Raw genomic sequence first — 16,922 nt, forward strand, 5'->3', positions numbered from 1 at the left:
CATACCTGCCTCTCAGAAGCCTCAGGAGACTTAAGAAGCCAAAGATTGAAGGGCTGCCTATAACCAACCTCAAAGTCACTGTATTCAGACAAGAGGCTAAGTTTACCAGCCACTCAAAGTTCTGTTCCTGAAAAAAACACTGACAATCAATTAATCAAATATTCATACTTGGCACAAGTCCCTGCTGTGACAGACACAGTGAAGAGAGGTCCCTTCCTTAAGCACACTATAACCCAACAAAAGAACTAAGATCCAGAAGAACTAAGAAATTGAGTTGAGTAAGGTACCTAAAGTCGCATAAAAAGCAGTTTCTGGCTCAGGTCCATCTGATTCCAAAGCCCTTGCTCAGAACCTCTGAGTACCTGAGGCTTGCAGAGTTCAGGGAGTGGGAAAGCTTGAAGTGGGCATGGACGGCAAGGCCTGACGAGGAAGGAGGTTCTGAGCTAGATCTTAAACAGGGGCAACCCTGAGATAAACCAGAGAAGGAGAAAGATGCGTGTACGGTGTACAGGGCACAGGAAGGAGAGAGGAGAACAGGGAAAGAGAACAGAGCAAAGTCAGCTGCTTGGATACAGTTGGTCTGGGGTGAGGGATGGGTGAAGAGATCTGCCTCGTAGGCCACCATAACATGCCCCAGCCTTCTCCTTTCTTGTAAAACACTGTATTCTTGCACAGAAAGACTTGGAGAGGGAATGGGAAGAAGAATCAGGTGGAAGATTCTGGGAAATCTTGTTCTGAGGTTGTCAGATAAAGCCAGGCTTGTTCCAAGGGGAACTCCTTCTACAGGCTGTGGGCTCTGAACCAGAAGGGATGGGGATGTGTGTGTCAGGCTGCATTCACTCCCGTGACCATTAGACAGGCAGCCTGCCAAGGACAGGGGGGCATGTTCTGTGGCATAAGCAGTTTCATGCTTAAGCTCTACTATCACTACACACACATGATTTAACAAAGCCATGCCCTCACCATACAGCCTTTCGTTCATTCATTTGTTAATCTGCTCATTCAACAGGTAACTGCTGAATGCCCATTTAAGCCAGGGACTGTGTTAGGTGTTGGGAGGAGACAGGGTTAAACAAGATGTGGCCCCTGACTTCAGAAGCTGTACACTGTTGTTAATGGTGGGCATTGGTAACAGATAGTCAGGCAAAAGTAATTGCATGAACATTGGGATAAAAGGACCCTCAAGAGGCTCCATGAGACTCCAGCTGCTTCCTCTGCAAACTGTTTGTCTTGTTCATTTTTGTACTCAGCACCCATTACTGTGCCTGAAATACAGTAGGCACTCAGTAATCTTTTAGTGAATTAAATGAAGATCTTACTGGGGCTGACCTCCAATCTGCCTCTCTGTGACTTCTCCCTATTGGTTGTAAGCCTGACAATTGGCATCCTAAGCCTAAATGAAAAGAGATGAGGACAGATAGCAATTCTTCCAATAGGTCATAGTATGCTGGGATTGGGACACTGTCTGTATCACTTCCATCCCCTACCAGACCTCATGTCCCCATAGTTGAGGTCGTTCATGAAGCACTTGGGCCTTTATGCTTTCCTGATTCCTTATCCTGGATGTTCTTTTAAGAATACGCAAGCTGGTCAGCCTCGATTAAAACTAAGGAATCCAGACCTTGACACAGAACCTTGACAGCTCCAGCTGGCTCAATGGCAGGGAGCCAGCTCCTCCTCTGAGATAATGGGCTGTGGAAACAGCAATCTTGGTTTTAAGTTGTGGCTTCCCACACCACCAGGGCCTCCTGCAGGCCCTGGGGCCCCAGGGAGGCAGTCATTCTAGAGGAAGCTGAGAAAAATGGGGAGTGAAGAGGTCCTGGGAGAGACGGAGAAGTGACTGCCCTGGGGGCCAGGGGCAGGGGTGGTTAGTGGCCTCTGAGGCACAACAAGCATATGACCTAACAGGAGTTGGAGAGAGCTGTGAAGAGGTAGCCAGGAGGTATGAGGCAACTGCCCCCCTCTTGCCTGGAGAGTCCCATGGACAGAGGAGCCTGGTGGGCTGCAGTCCATGGGGTCGCTGAGAGTCGGACACGACTGAGTGACTTCACTTTCACTTTTCACTTTCATGCATTGGAGAAGGAAATGGCAACCCACTCCAGTACTCTTGCCTGGAGAATCCCATGGACGGAGGAGCCTGGTAGGCTGCAGTCCATGGGGTCGCACAGAGTTGGACACGACTGAAGCGACTTAGCAGCAGCAGCAGCAAGGTAAAGTCCAGTAGGGGCCTGGCCACCATCCCAAACCTTCAGCCAGAGAGCACCTCAGAATCCGACCAGAGTGTTCTTGGGACAAAGCCCTCCAGCTGGGTAGCAGCAGAATAAGGTTAGAACCAGGAGTCTTTGTTTTTCCTCCCAGTTTCCACTTTGGAGTTTTTTTTCTCATCACTGTGCTACCTCCCAGATATGGATCTCATGGGAGAGTTCTTGGCCTGTCATATCCTGAAAATCTCCCTTCACAGATGACCCCTGCTTGTCATGCAGGGCTGGGCCTTTCTCCTTCTGATGGATGGCTTTGTGAACCATCCAATGCCAGCTGTTTCCCTGTTTCTATCCATTCTCCTCCCAGGAAAGATGGAGTAGGGTCTTCAGTGGCCACATGAGGCCTTGTGACCCTGGGGAGGAATGACAGGCAGCCTGGGACTCAGCCCAACAGCAGACTGCCCAGGGGCAGTGGGCACATGCCTTGGCATCTGGGCATGCTGATCTTTTTCTCCAGAGAGGGCAGTGTAGGGGGAGGAGGGGGTGGAATCCAGTGACATCTCAGGCTATAAGAATTCCTGCTCTCCCCCTCAGTCTGACCCTCCTTATACCCGTCTGGGCCATGGCAATGCCCACGGTCAGGGCAGTGGGGGAGAAGGAAGGAGAGGCGGGTTTGCTAGTTTGCTTGGCCAGGCACCAGGAGTGTGAGCTTGCCCTCCTCCGCAGACTGTCTCGCTCCTGTCCCCCACTCCGCCGGCCTGTCCCTCCGGGCTGCTCGAACCCCACTACTACTGTCCCCAGCCCGCCCCGCCAGCAGAGCCAAAGGGCGGCGTGACTCACGGCGCTGCCACCAGCCCACGGCTTGCCCGAGCCATATAAAGGCTGCCGGGGTGAGAGGCGGCAGAGCCTTGCCGGACCCGGTCCGAGGTGCCCAGAGCATGGCTGAAGGCGCGGAGCGAGGCCGCGGGGGCGCGAGCTGGGGGCTGCGCGGCGCCCTGGCCGCAGTGGCGCTGCTCTCGGCGCTCAATGCCGCAGGCACGGTGTTCGCGCTGTGCCAATGGCGCGGGCTGAGCGCTGCGCTCCGGGCGCTGGAGGAGCAGCGGGGCCGGGAGCAGCGCGAGGACAGCGCCCTGCGCGCCTTCCTGGCGGAGCTGAGTCGCGCGCCTCGCCGGGCGCCCGCGCCACCCCCAGACCCCGCGAGTGCCGCGCGCAACAAGCGCAGCCACGGCGGGGAGCCTGCGCAGCACATCCGTGCGGAGAGCCACGACATGTTGATGATGATGACCTACTCCATGGTGCCGGTAGGCGGGGTCTCAGCTCCCTTTGACGCCCCCGCCGGGGTGGGCAGCGGACAGTGTAGGGAGAGAGCCTCAGACATCCTCTCTTCCCCTGGCCAGATGGCACGGTGCCTTGGGGAGAAGTCCTGGGTGTGAACCCGCTGGGAAAATTACCTTGGCGAGCACCTTAGCCCATCTGGGGTCAGTTTCCTCATCTGTTAAACGGGGGAGGGGTGAAGGGGTAAGTCTTCCAGCTCTGACGTCGTTCAGACTGCAGATAAATTAGTGGGTAGGCAATATTCTTAAGAGCCTACTTCGTAACTTTGAACACAGGTTTTCACCTTCTGGTGTGACAGGAGCCACAGCGGCCCGAGCTCTGCCTGTGAAATTCGCAGGGGGCCCCTGAGAGCACAGACGTAACATTTCTGGAAGAGCACACACTTCTGTAAAGTGATTCTTTCTCTGACATCATCTATTGGTCTGGCTTTTCACCTGGCCTCAGCTCATCCCACCAAGACTGACAACCTAATAGTTTCGGTTTATGTGAAAACAGTCCTAATTTACCAACCCCTGGGACCTTTTTGAGGGGAAACTTACTTTTGGGTACCAAGTGGTTACAAATAATGGAACTCAACATAGAGCAACTTTGTCAAAACGCAATGTGAAGGTTTGGGTTTATCATGTGGGCTCAAAGAAGTCTATCAGTTCAGTCGCTCAGCTATGTCTGACTCTTTGAGACTCTATCGACTATAGCCAACCAGATTCCTCTGTCCATGGGATTTTCCAGGCAAGAATACTGAAGTGTGTTGCCATTTCCTTCCCCAGGGGTTCTTCCCGACCCAGGGATCAAACCCACCTCTCTTATGCCTCCTGCATTGTCAGGAGGCTTCTTTACCACTAGCGCCACCTGGGAAGCCCCCCAAGAAGTCTATGGAACCTCAGGAAATGTCAGAGTGAGCTCTTCATAGGCTCATGCATCTAGGGGAGAGTCCAGAGCTTTTCATTAGATTTTCAAAGGCCACTGTGCTCCTCAAAAATGATTTCAGAAACACTGCACTTTAAAAAGTCTTTAAAGCAAAGCCTCAAAAATCTTTCTTCCAGTTTTAACTTCATTTGTTTTTGCTGATATTAGCTCAGTAATTATCTAACTATTACACTTGGATCACATTGCATTTCCCCATTCTATTTCATTATCCATTACAGCTGTGATGGATATTTTACTTTAAATTTACAAAGATTTCAGTTGTCATCTCAAGTCAAGTGTGAGCCATATTTCAGAATCCTAGGTGTTTGAAGATAAATTCACTTAATCCTATTATCATAGAAGCTTTTAAATATCTTACATGAGCTGAAGTGCTTTCATAACTACATGAAAGTACTACACACTTCAAGCACATCTTTTGGGAAGGATCACATTTTTCCATTCCTGAGTTCTTTTTTTTTTTTTACCCACATTATCATTTAAAAATCTGGACCCAAGCAAAAATTTCAGAAAAGGACCTCTGTAAAGTGAAAAAATCTCTTTAGGGAAATTCACTGTTTCTCTTGGCTCTCCACTGTGCATTTTTAGGGGTTTGTTAAACCATCCAAGAAGGTTGCACCTGAGCATCAACATTTTATATTTTTAATCCTGCTTTTAAGGTAGAGGCTTATGTATCCAGATTGCATTCTGTTCATCATTAATCCAAGAGAATGCAGACACTCATATCTGTGTCAGTATGAAAGCTGATTTAACTACCACTACCTGCTCTGTTGGAGAAGGCAATGGCACCCCACTCCAGTACTCTTGCCTGGAAAATCCCATGGATGGAGGAGCCTGATAGGCTGCAGAACTTGGGGTCACGAAGAGTCAGACACAACTGAACGACTTCACTTTCACTTTTCTCTTTCATGCATTGGAGAAGGAAATGGCAACCCACTCCAATGTTCTTGCCTGGAGAATCCCAGGGATGGGGGAGCCTGGTGGGCCGCCGTCTATGGGGTCGCACAGAGTTGGACACGACTGAAGCGACTTAGCAGCAGCAGCAGCAGCAGCAACGTGCTCTGTAGCAAGTCAGAGAACAGACATTATATTTATCTGGATGAGAAGCACTTGAAGATTGTCCCCAACTCATCCCCACTTGCAATGGATGTGCTTTGACCTTTAGGAGTCACTGAGGGATTTTCCATGCAGGCCAGGAGAAAGTCACCATCACAGTCCTCTTGGAAGTAGTTCCCAAACAGTAGACTTAGGGTTCACCTGGGAACACATTAAAAATGCAGATTTCAGGGTCCCACCCTCAGACTTGTAGAATTATAATCTCCATAACCAGCTTCCTTAAGTCCCCCGATCTACCCATCTCCCACCCTCCCAACCTCTTGGTGAGTTTGATACAAGTGGTCCAGGTGCCAACACTTTGAGAAATGCTCCTCTAGACCACCACTTCTCTAACGTGCATATGAAGATCTTGGAGATCTTGTAAAAAATACAGATTCTGATTCAGAAGCTCTAAGTTGGGGACTGAGGCTCTGTGTTTATAGCAGGCTCCCACTTATATTGGTGCTGCTGGTCTGAGAACCACACTTTGAATAACTCCATTCTAGAGCAGTGGTTGCACAGTGAAACCATATAGGGAGTTTAAACATGACTGATGCCTAGGACCCATCTCCCAGAGATTCTTAATTAATTGTTAGGAGTGCACCTGAGGGCGGGTGCCCACTCACCAACACAAAGGGCCTTGGCATGCCTTCCTGATGATGGTCAGTTGTATTAAGCACCTCACTCTCCCCAGGTCTCCCTTGAGGCCTCTGCTTTAGGCAAAGGAACAAACTTAACGGTGAAAAGCTTTTTACATACTTTATTGTGACAACATTCTCACCATTCACCTCTGTAGATTTTCCTCATCTTTACTCTCTGTGTTTCTCAGAACAGAGAATTATTCACATGAGGAAACAATTTTAAAAAAGAACTTTCTCAGGGCTTGTAGAGTTGGACATAACTTAGCGACTGAACAACAACAGGGCACCTAAGTAGAAAAATTGCTAAGAGAACTATTAAAGATGTAGGATACAGCATGGATGTAAGTGTACCAACTTCTTAGGGTTGAAGTCTACACTTTATCTCACCTTTCTATATAGCGCCAGTAGGTCTTCAATGAGGATGAGATCAGAGGTCCCCTCACTACTGAAGTCCCATGTCCTGAGAGATCTCGGAACAAAGAAACTGCATGCAGACTAATTTCAGCATTGCAAAAAGTCTTCCAAAAATGGCTCATTTATCCAAGATGAGCCTTCTCAAGCCAACCAGTACTTCTAAGTTCTATGCTTTTGGCTGAAAGTACTTCAACTCAGCATGTTAATTCTGGTTAGCACAGTCTGACCAGAAACTGATTGGCAGCTGTAAGTAATTTTATTAAAAGGACAGAATAACTAATTATTACTTAAGTACAATTAGTTTGGTTGTTATTGTTTAGTCGCTAAGTCGTGTCTGACTCTTTTGTTACAACTCACCAGGTTCCTCTGTCCATGAGATTCTCTAGGCAAGAACACTGGAGTGGGTTGCCATTTCCTCCTCCGGGGGATCTTCCCAATCCAGGAATCGAACCCATGTCTCCTGCTTGTCAGGCAATTCTCTACTGCTGAGCCACCTGGGAAGCCCATTAGTTTGGTACAGCCATTAAATCTTTAAAAGGAAGTATCCTGGAGAAAAGTAATGAAAAGGGTCCTGGGTACCACTGAGCTAGACCAGTAATGGGAACTCATCTGCCAGAAGCTCCTGCAAGAGATGTTGGTGCTGTATAGTCTCCACTCCCTCCCACTGCTCTTCTCACTCCTCGCCACATCAGTTTCTCTCTTTCATCCCATTCTTCAAATCTCACCCTTATTGATGTTCTGGTAGCTTTATCATCCTCCCTAAAATCTTGGGTTGAGCACCCAGTAGGAAGAAAGTTTTACTACTTATAATGTGTGCCTTAACAAGTTCTAAATGAATCAAAAGTTTACATTTAAAAAATGAAGTTCTAAAACTGTTAGAATAAAATATGAGTAAGTTCATTTTTAATCTTGGAAAGGGAAATGAGAACTATAACTCAAAAGCCAAAAGCAAACAATAAATGAATAAATTTAACCACGTTTAAAAAGCACACACACAACAACAAAAACTGCATGACAAACAATTATAAAAACAAACACATACACCATTATCCAAGGCAAATGATAAATGATAGACTGGAAAGAAATATTTGCAGCTCATATCATAGGTACAGGGCTAATCTTCTGCATATATTATATATGCAGATTATATATATGCAGAAGATATATATATATAGCAGTTCTAGAAGCCGATTTAACAAGGTAAGAATTTAATAGGGAAATCCGCAACAGAAATAGGAATCCGGTAGGAATATGGAACGCATAGGTCTCAGGAAAAGAAATGCAAATTTCTCTTAAAAACACAGGAAAAGAACTCTTGATTTAAAAATGCAATTACTGCTCCAAAATATAATTCTTACCTTTCTGAATGGCAACTGCAAAAGTTTGACAACATATTCTGTTGAGGAAACTGAAAGGAAACAGACTTGCTCTTATACTGCTGTTTGGAATGCAAAATGCTACAGCCCATAAGTAAGGCAATTTGGCAATACCTTTGGATAACAAATACATTTACTCTCTCACCCAGCAATCTTGCTTATGGGAATGTATCTTGCACAAGACTTTGTCACCTATGAAATGACATATGCACATAGTTATTCACTGCAGAATATCGGTAAAAACAAAACACTAACATCCTGTGTCCACTACAGGACTAATTAAATAAACTGACGTATATATCCACCGGGATACTAGGTAGCTATAAAGCAAGAATGAGTAAATTCTCTGTTCTGCTATTGGAACAACCCCCAAGATATATTTTTAAATGACAAAAGTGTAAGAAAGAAGGGGAAAATAAATGAACAAAATCACTTACTTAGGGAGGGTCGGGATAAGGTGGGCATGACTTTCACTGCATAGCTCTGTGCATTATTTTGACTTTTGAACCGTGTGATTGTGTTACTCTTATTGTGAGTGAAAAGGCTGCAAGCCCAAGGGTACATGGCAGCTGCCACTGGGCTGGGGGCCGTAGGGCACAGTAGGGACTGTGCCCACCCAAGGTTCATGTGCTCTGTCTAGAGGGGAGGCTTTTGCTGATGGTTGCTGTACATGAATGAGAGCCTCGTGTGCCTGATCTTTTGATTTTTGTCAAGAAAAGTAAAAAATCTGTCTTTTTATGTGAAATCTCTTGGCTTTTAAGTATTGACAAAAATTTTCTCAACATGTTTTTTATTTGACTGACAGTGTGTTGGCCGAACAACACTCACATTGTTAGGGGCTGAGTTAAGACTTGGTTTTGAACAAAATGGTTTTATTTAGTTCCACCACAACCCCCACCCTCACCACTGATTTCCCAGCCTAATTTTGAAAGAATAGTGAAATCTGTGCCATTGTTATCATTGTTGGTGGTTAAGTGGAGTTGATTTTTTGCATTTCATTTGGTTTGGTTGGTTTCATTTTGTTTGGGTTTTGGCTATCCCTAAACATCAACCATAGGGCCTTCTCTGGTATCTCAGTGGTAAAGAATCTGACTGCCAATGCAGGAGACGTGGGTTTGATCCCTGGTTTGGGAAGATACCCTGGAGAAGGAAATGGTGATCCAGTCCAGTATTCTTGCCTGGGAAATCCCATGGACAGAGGAGCCTGGTGGGCTACAGTCCATAGGGTCACAAAGAGTTGGACACAGCTTAGCAACTAAATGTGAGCACAAAACATAAATTATACCTTCAGTGGATGGAGATTTCCAGTCACTGTGGCTTTTCAAAAGCATTTACTGTGGGCAGTTCTCATAGAGGAGATTCCAGCTATGTTAACTAGTAATGCATTGTAGCAAACAGCTTTTCATGATGACCACTCTGAGGTACATGGATCTATACAATATCTTATTTACAGGGGATAAAAGTCACATTACCGTAGTCATAGCTTCTGCTTGCATGGATGCTGTATCTCCTTGAAGGCCTTAGCTTGATCATGGCAGGGGTCACCTGCCTTTCCCACCCCTTGAACTGGGTCACTTCCATGGTGTAAAAGCTGAGGATTTAGATCAGGAGTCAACAAATTATGGCCTAAGGTCAAATCAAGCCTGCTATTTGTTTTTGTGCAGCTTGTGAATTAATGATTTTTACATTCACACATGCATAGGAAAAAAGTAAGAGAAACAGTATTTTGTGACACATGAACATTGTATGAAATTCAAGTTTCAATAACTATAAATAAAGTTTTATTGGAATTCATCCGTGCCCACTTGTTTATGTATTGTCTGTGGTTACTGTCACATGACAACCACAGGATTGCGTAGTCACACCAGAGACCATATGACCCACAAAGCCTAAGGTATTTCCTATCTTGTTCTTTACAGAAAAGTTTACCAACCTCTCATTTAGACAGTGGTCCATGGGACTGGAGGGCCCTAGGCATTGTACCTTTGGAGAGCTAAGCTACTAAATCGGGGTTGTTTAAGCAGAGTGTTAACCTTGGAGTTTAAGCCCCCTGCAGGAGAGAGTCCAGGACAGAGCTGCACTGAGAGTAGACTCACTCTAGAGGGAGGCAGTGGGACTGAGCCAGCCCTCAAGCCTGGTTCCTTCTAAGCTGACTTCCCAAGTCTGGAGTGGATAATGTTAGAATAGCCACCCCTTTAGCCTCATATCTAGGCCTTGTTTCAAACTGCATCTATTTGGTTCAGTTGCAGGGGAGAAACTTATACCCCATTAGGTCCTGTCGTATAGACTGGGCCCTGATGAGAGCTCAGAGGCCTGACAGAGCAGAACAAAATAAGACAGGCGGCCAAAGCAATAACCCACGTGTGGAGCCTGGTTGTGGCGGGAGAGGAGGGCAGGTTCTGTGGCCTTTCTCATACCAGCATGTGCTAATGGGCATTTGGGATGTCACATGTTAATTTGCGTGTCAGAAGCCATGTCCAAGTATCAGTTAAGGGTAAGAGAGAACCTGAAGCTACATCTCAGCTAAGACTGTGTCTGGTGTTGGTACTATGAACACACCTAAAAACTTTGTTCATATATCAGGTCGTGATGGTATGTGAGGAAGACAGGAGAGGGCTGGCCCCTTAGCTACATCCTTCAGACACTTTCTTCATTGATACATATTCTGCACACATGCAGATAAAACCTTCAGTGAAGATGTAGAGTTGTCATGCTTCTCTAAGGACTTATGGAAGAAACAAGTGGGTCGAGACTGAGCATCTGGACCTGTGGGGACAGGGAAGTTGTGTTGGCCGCATGAAAGGCATTGAACTGTCTGGATCTACTCTCAGGTCCTGTGGTTATGCGAAAGCTCCTAGTTTCTTTCTAGCCATAGCAGCAGAGATGAGGGCAGCAGGAATAAGCCCCCTGAGCCCATACAACCTGAGCAGGATGAACCTCCCAGGGCCTGGTGAATTGTCCACTCCCATCTTTTTCTGCTGTTTCCCCGCTCAACCTTCTGAGCCAAGGATAAAATGAACTCAAGGTCATGTTCCACCCTCTGGAAAAGCACCACTCCACTCTGGGGAGATGGCTGAATCCCTCAGACCTGCCTGTCTTTTCGCAGCACTGCCTACTAGATGACAGGCTGAGAGATCTCTGGGTAGAAGGCTCTTTCTGGGTGCGTTGCAGAACTTCTCAGACCATGAGTCTTCCAATGCTGAGATGCTGCTCCCCCTCCACAAAGCCCTTATCTCAGGATCTCTCTTTGGCTGGTCCAGGCTTGCCTTCACGTGATGCTGCTGCCATTATGTGCCTGCCCTTAACTCGGGAGACCTGGAATTCTTTCTTCTTCACGGTCAGGTTCCCAGGCAAATTCTCTCTCCCCAGTGCTTCCCTGAAGTACGTTATGGCAATAAGTAGTGTGGACCTGGGAATCAAGCAGATTCATCCTGGGCCCACAGCTTGGTAGCTGGGCACCTTTGGGCAAGTCTGTTAACTTCCCCCAGCCTCTGTTTCCTCCTCTGTAAGACTGAGATAATAATATTGAATATGCACCTCATAGGGTTGTTTGGAAGTTTAAGGGAGATGATATAGGTAAAGGACAATGCCTGGTATAGCCAGACTTCCAGTAACTGTTCATTGTAGCCATTTCTGAGACTAATCGCTGTGAGTTTATCTTGTAGCCCTCCTTGCCCCATGCCCTCAGTATCGTGTTTCTTGCTTTACTCTTTATCTTCAGTCTCTTCAGAATGCCGAGTTGTCTGATCATATGTGCTGTTATCAGCTGCTGCTTTGGGATCCTATTTTGCCTTTTGAAGCCTAGGGTGGCATCGCACCAACCTAAATCATCTCATCGTTGAAAACAAAACAGACTTAGCCTTGATGTGGCTTCTTCAACAGTTCAGGCTTTCCCAGGGCCTCACCCCTGTTCATGGCCACTGATGACGAGGTTTGACACCCATGAGGAGAGTCATCTTCACCCCCATTCTGAGATACTGGCATAGTTCTTGTGTACTCTTGTTGATTTCTGTTGATGGCAGTTCTGAAAAAAAGTTCTGGATGCTTTCATCTGGAAGACTGACAAAATGTGAGTGGAAGATAGAGCAAAAAACTTCTAAGAAAGGGGAACAATTTACTTCTTGGGGTGGGGTGTCTCATGTTCTCCAGGATATGGGTACCTATGTGGGAACTACCAAAATAGTCCTAGATCTTATAAGACATAACTTATCTGGCGAAAAAAGACATTTTTAAAATCTACATTCTTTAAACTCTTCTTCACTCCCTGCCTCAAAAATATCCTTGGCCAAATCTAGTTGACATTCAAGCTTAATTTACATGCATTTTATCTACAGACTAAAGGTCATGTTGTGTAAAACAAGCTGAAGCTTTTAGGTTGTAATTCTGCTACAAAGGGAGCATTTTTCAGCCCATCAGTTGCTTTTTTTGTGCAGCTTTTTGAGTTGTAACAGCTCTATATTTTAAGTAGATATAATTTACTTCTAGTTTAACTGAAGTTCAGACACAATTTTCTTTACTGAAAGGTAGAGTTAAAAGAACAAGGCCAACTAAAGATCACTTAAAATGCAATTTGTGGAATTGTTCAGAATGCTATAAGCAGAGTAACCCCATCTTCCGGCCACTCAGAAAGTTTCTTGTGTTCATCAAAGTGCTGGGAATTTTGGAGATGCTGCATAAGCTATATGTAAAACTGTGAAGGACTTGGAAATGCGTTGTGGGTAACTGTACCCAAGCTAAAATGATGAGCTAGCAACTGCAAAATAATTCCCCAGTTTTTCAGTGACTCAGTGCTTTTGGGGTCTGGAATCTTTTCACTCAAAGGTGGAAAATGCCTTCTTCCTATAGGCAACACTTGAGGTCCTTGGAATCCATCCTTCTGAACAGGCAGGCCTTTAGAGAAAATTCTTTAATAGTGAGCATCAGGGCAGTGACAGAGAAAACCGGTCCTCACTCAAGTGATGAAGGAAGGTTTTGTGGAGCAGACAGAACTGGAAATGGGTGATGAAGTGTTGATGAGATTTGAGCAGGCAAGGAGGGGAAATCAGTGCAAGTGCAGTTAATAACTTGAGCCAAGGTCTGGGGACAGGAATGAACATGGTTGCAAGGCTGAGAGAGCAAGAAGCTTTCCTACACTGAGGAGTTTGGGCTGTGGGAGAGGAATTAAGGGGGCCACAGGAGAGAGAGCCTTGAATTTCTACTTTTGAAAAGCTGAGAATGAATCTGATGAGCAATTGGGAGAATCTTCCATGGGGCACTCATGAAGGAAGCAATTTTGTAGGACTGATCTGGCTGTACAATACAGGAAAGATTGTACTAGAGAGAGATGAGAGGCAGGAAGAAAGTTAGGAAGTTATTGCCTTAGTCCAGGCAGGAAATGATTCTTTCTAGCTAAGGTGATGGTATCAGAAATGGAGAAGATCTATATCCTAGAAATACCACGAAATAAGGATGAATTGAACTTGGGAACTAATTGGATGTAAGAAAAGAGAAAGAAGCCACCTGGTCCACATCCATCCAAAGACCGTGGAGTGATCAGAATTGAGGGAACTGAAGGGGGTTAGTTTAGATGAGAGAATGCTGCATTTGTTTTGAGATTGAACGTGAGATGAAAATAGAGGAAAAGGGGAAGGAAAACTGAAGAAGGAAAGAATATTCAAGGAAAAGAGAATACCCTTCTTCCAAGAACTATGTGTTCTCCACCAGAGAGGTCTTTACAAATCTAAAAAGTAAAAGTCAGTTCCCAAAGCCTATATAATGACCTCTAGAAAGAATGTTATTTCCCAGATAGTCATTTTTATGTATGGTTCATGGGTTCAAACCATACATATATGCTGGGTATTGAATTTAGGGAAGTTAATTACACTAAGCATAATTTGTAAATATTCATGTTCAAGGTGAACTCGTGCATTCCTTCTTCTGTTGATCCAAACTTTTTAAACCCCACAGAAACAGCATGTTTGTCAAGTCAACAGTTTCATCCAGCCAATGTTTCAGTGCTAACAACATCCACAACTGTTGTGGATGAACATCTCAACCCAGCTGCTGCTGCTGCAAAGTCATTTCAGTCATATCCGACCCTTTGCAACCCCATAGATGGCAGCCCCTGGAGAAGACAATGGCATCCCACTCCAGTACTCTTGCCTGGAAAATCCCATGGACGGAGGACCTGGTAGGCTGCAGTCCATGGGGTCACTAAGAGTCAGAAATGACTGAGCAACTTCACTTTCACTTTTCACTTACATGCATTGGAGAAGGAAATGGCAACCCACTCTAGTGTTCTTGCCTGGAGAATCCCAGGGACAGGGGAGCCTGGTGGGCTGCCGTCTATAGGGTCGCACAGAGTCCGACACGACTGAAGCGACTTAGCAGCAGCAACAGCAGCAGACGGCAGCCCACCAGGCTCTTCTGTCCACAGGATTCTCTAGGCAAGAATATTGGAGTGGGTTGCCATTTGCTTCTCCTTTAAACCCAGGGACCTCCTCTAAATATTTTCTGGACTAACCTCTTATAGCTGTTTCTTGTGCAGAGGGAGGAGGAGGCTGAGCAGGGAGTAGCTTGACAAAACATCTTCACAAATGTTTTTGCTATGTACAAAGAATGCCAAAGGGCACAGTTTGGGATAATGGATTAATTCTTTGTCCACCCCCTCAACACTGGACAAGTTACTTAACTACCATTTATGTATACTTTTCTGACTATAAGGTGAAGATAAGCATACTTAGATAAATATCAAAATTATCTGAAGATGCTTGTTGAAAGGAATAATGGGAGCACAGAATATTATTATTAACAGTTAGTGAAAGATTATTCCAGCAGCACTCCTGCTTCAGAAAAATCCATTAGAGGCCTGGGGGAGACAAGTGATTCTTAGCTCACTTCAGAACACTCATCTCTTCCACCCATAACCTCTTATGCACTTACTGTCTGTATCACAACTAAAACTTTGTTTGTGTACAGTTTTGGTCTCTAATTTGTCATCTCTAGTTACCTTTGTCTCTTTAAATATATCTCACCACTCTGCTACACCATTAGTGAGGTATTTGATGAATATCTCTTCACTGATACAGGCATCTACAACTCAGCAAGGACAAATATAGACTAAGATAACTGCCAGTTTCTGAATCTAGTTTCTTTACACATGAGGAGTTTTGGAGATGAGTCCTGGAGTATTTTTAAAGTCTTTTCTAAGAATTCTTGCTAGCCATCAAATAGGAGTTTGTGTCAGGTATTGGTAAGACTGATTTAGCAGGCCCGCTCTACCTGTTGGAGATTCCTTCATTCATTTGACATGTAGTTACCTACTATATCACAGGCACACCGTGGGTGCACAAGAAACAGTATAAGCAAACCATGCAAATCCCTGTCCTGTTGGGGTTTACATTCTGGGGGGTTGGCGACAGACAAGAGCCAAGGTAAATAAGTAAATTACCTGCAGTATTAGAAAGTGATAAGTGCTATGAAGAACAATAAAGCGGCATGAGGATTAGGGAGCAGGAAGGGGGAGATGCAATTAGAAGTCTTCTGGGTGGGAAAGGCCTCACTAAGAAGGTGACATTTGAACAGAAAACTTGAAGGAGGTAAGGGAGTGAGCCATGTGGAAATCTACGGAAGGGCTGTTCAGGCAGAAGGAAGAGTGAGAGCAAAAGCTCTGAGATGGGGGAGTGTATAGAGAGCACAAGGAACAGAAAGAAGAGGGAGTGAGAGGGAGTAGTAGGAAATGGGGTCAGAGGATAACTGGGCAGAAAAAGGACCAGAGGACCAGTTCATGTAGAGCCTTGCAGGATGTTGTAAAGACATTGGCCTTTGTGGGCGGGGGGTCTTTGAAGGATTTTAAGCAGAATGATATGATCTGACTTGCCTTTCCAAAGGATCACTACAGTGGACTAGATTCTTTGGAGGGGAAGCATGGGCAGTGGTAGCAGGGAAGCTATTTACTTGGCTATTGCAGTGAAAAAACGCTAGTGGCTGAGGGGTGGAATGCTAAGTGGACTCTGTCTAGATATGTCAATGTCAAGCTGCTAGAATTTGCTGACAGCTTAAACATGTGATGTGAGGTAGGGGGCGGGGGGAAGGAGTTCAATGACTTCAAAGTTAGTGGCCCAAGTAGTGGAAAAACAGAATTGTCATTAATGAGCTAGAAGAACTGCAGATGGAATGATTTTGAGGGGAATATCAAGAGTTCAGCTTGGGGTATGTTAATACCAAGATTTCTGTTAGATGTTTAAGTGAAGATATTGAAGAGGCAGCGGAATACCTGAGTCTGTAAGGGAGGGAATCCCTGCTGGCAGTGTACCCAAGAAATAGTGGGGAGGCCGAGCATGCTAATATTCACTACCTGGACACAGGGAGACTCTAACCAATAGTCCATCTACTCCTGAGGTTACTGAGGCTTAGAGAGATAAAACATCCTGTTCAACGTCACAGAGCCAGTGAGTGAAGGAACTGGCACTCACATCAGACTTAACTGTGTCTGACTCCCAAAACCTATGTGCTTTACACCACACGTTTCAGCCCTGGGTGTTATCTTTTAATTCTTTTACAGGGTTTTCATTTTTTTTTTGGAGGGGGGTGGTAATTTTGTTGTTCAGTCTCTTAAGTTGTGCCCAACTCTTTGCAACCCTATGGACTGCAGCACACCAGGCTTCCCTGTCCTTCACTATCTCCCAGAGTTTGCTCAAACTCATGTCCATTGAGTGGATGATGCCATCCAACCATCTCATCCTCTGTCACCTCCTTCTCCTCCTGCCCTCAATCTTTCCCAGCATCAGGGTCTTTTCCAGTGAGTCGGTTCTTGCATCAGGTGGCTAAAGTATTGGAGCTTCAGCATCAATCCTTCCATTAAATATTCAGGGTTGATTTCCTTTAGGATTGATTGGTTTGATCTCCTTGCTGTCCAAGGGACTCTCAAGAGTCTTCTCCAACACCACAGTTCAAAA

General features: G+C 45.4%; 1 protein-coding gene across 2 annotated transcripts in view; it reads left to right on the forward strand.

The window, feature by feature from the left end:
- The first annotated feature begins 1,887 nt into the window (after nt 1–1,887).
- GLDN (gliomedin) overlaps nt 1,888–16,922 on the forward strand; it is a 59,325-nt gene continuing 44,290 nt past the window's right edge. The window contains exon 1 of one of the 2 annotated variants that reach the window (XM_044925009.1): nt 1,888–1,942. Coding sequence is in view for 1 of the 2 variants with exons in the window: in XM_025295584.2 (XP_025151369.2) it covers nt 3,140–3,502 (363 nt within the window). In the remaining variant the exon portion in view is untranslated. Of the gene's footprint in view, nt 1,943–2,717; nt 3,503–16,922 lie in introns of those variants that run through there. The other variant, XM_025295584.2, reaches the window with a different exon arrangement.

Source organism: Bubalus bubalis, chromosome 11, assembly GCF_019923935.1.
Source record: "Bubalus bubalis isolate 160015118507 breed Murrah chromosome 11, NDDB_SH_1, whole genome shotgun sequence".
Classification (NCBI taxonomy): domain Eukaryota; kingdom Metazoa; phylum Chordata; class Mammalia; order Artiodactyla; family Bovidae; genus Bubalus; species Bubalus bubalis.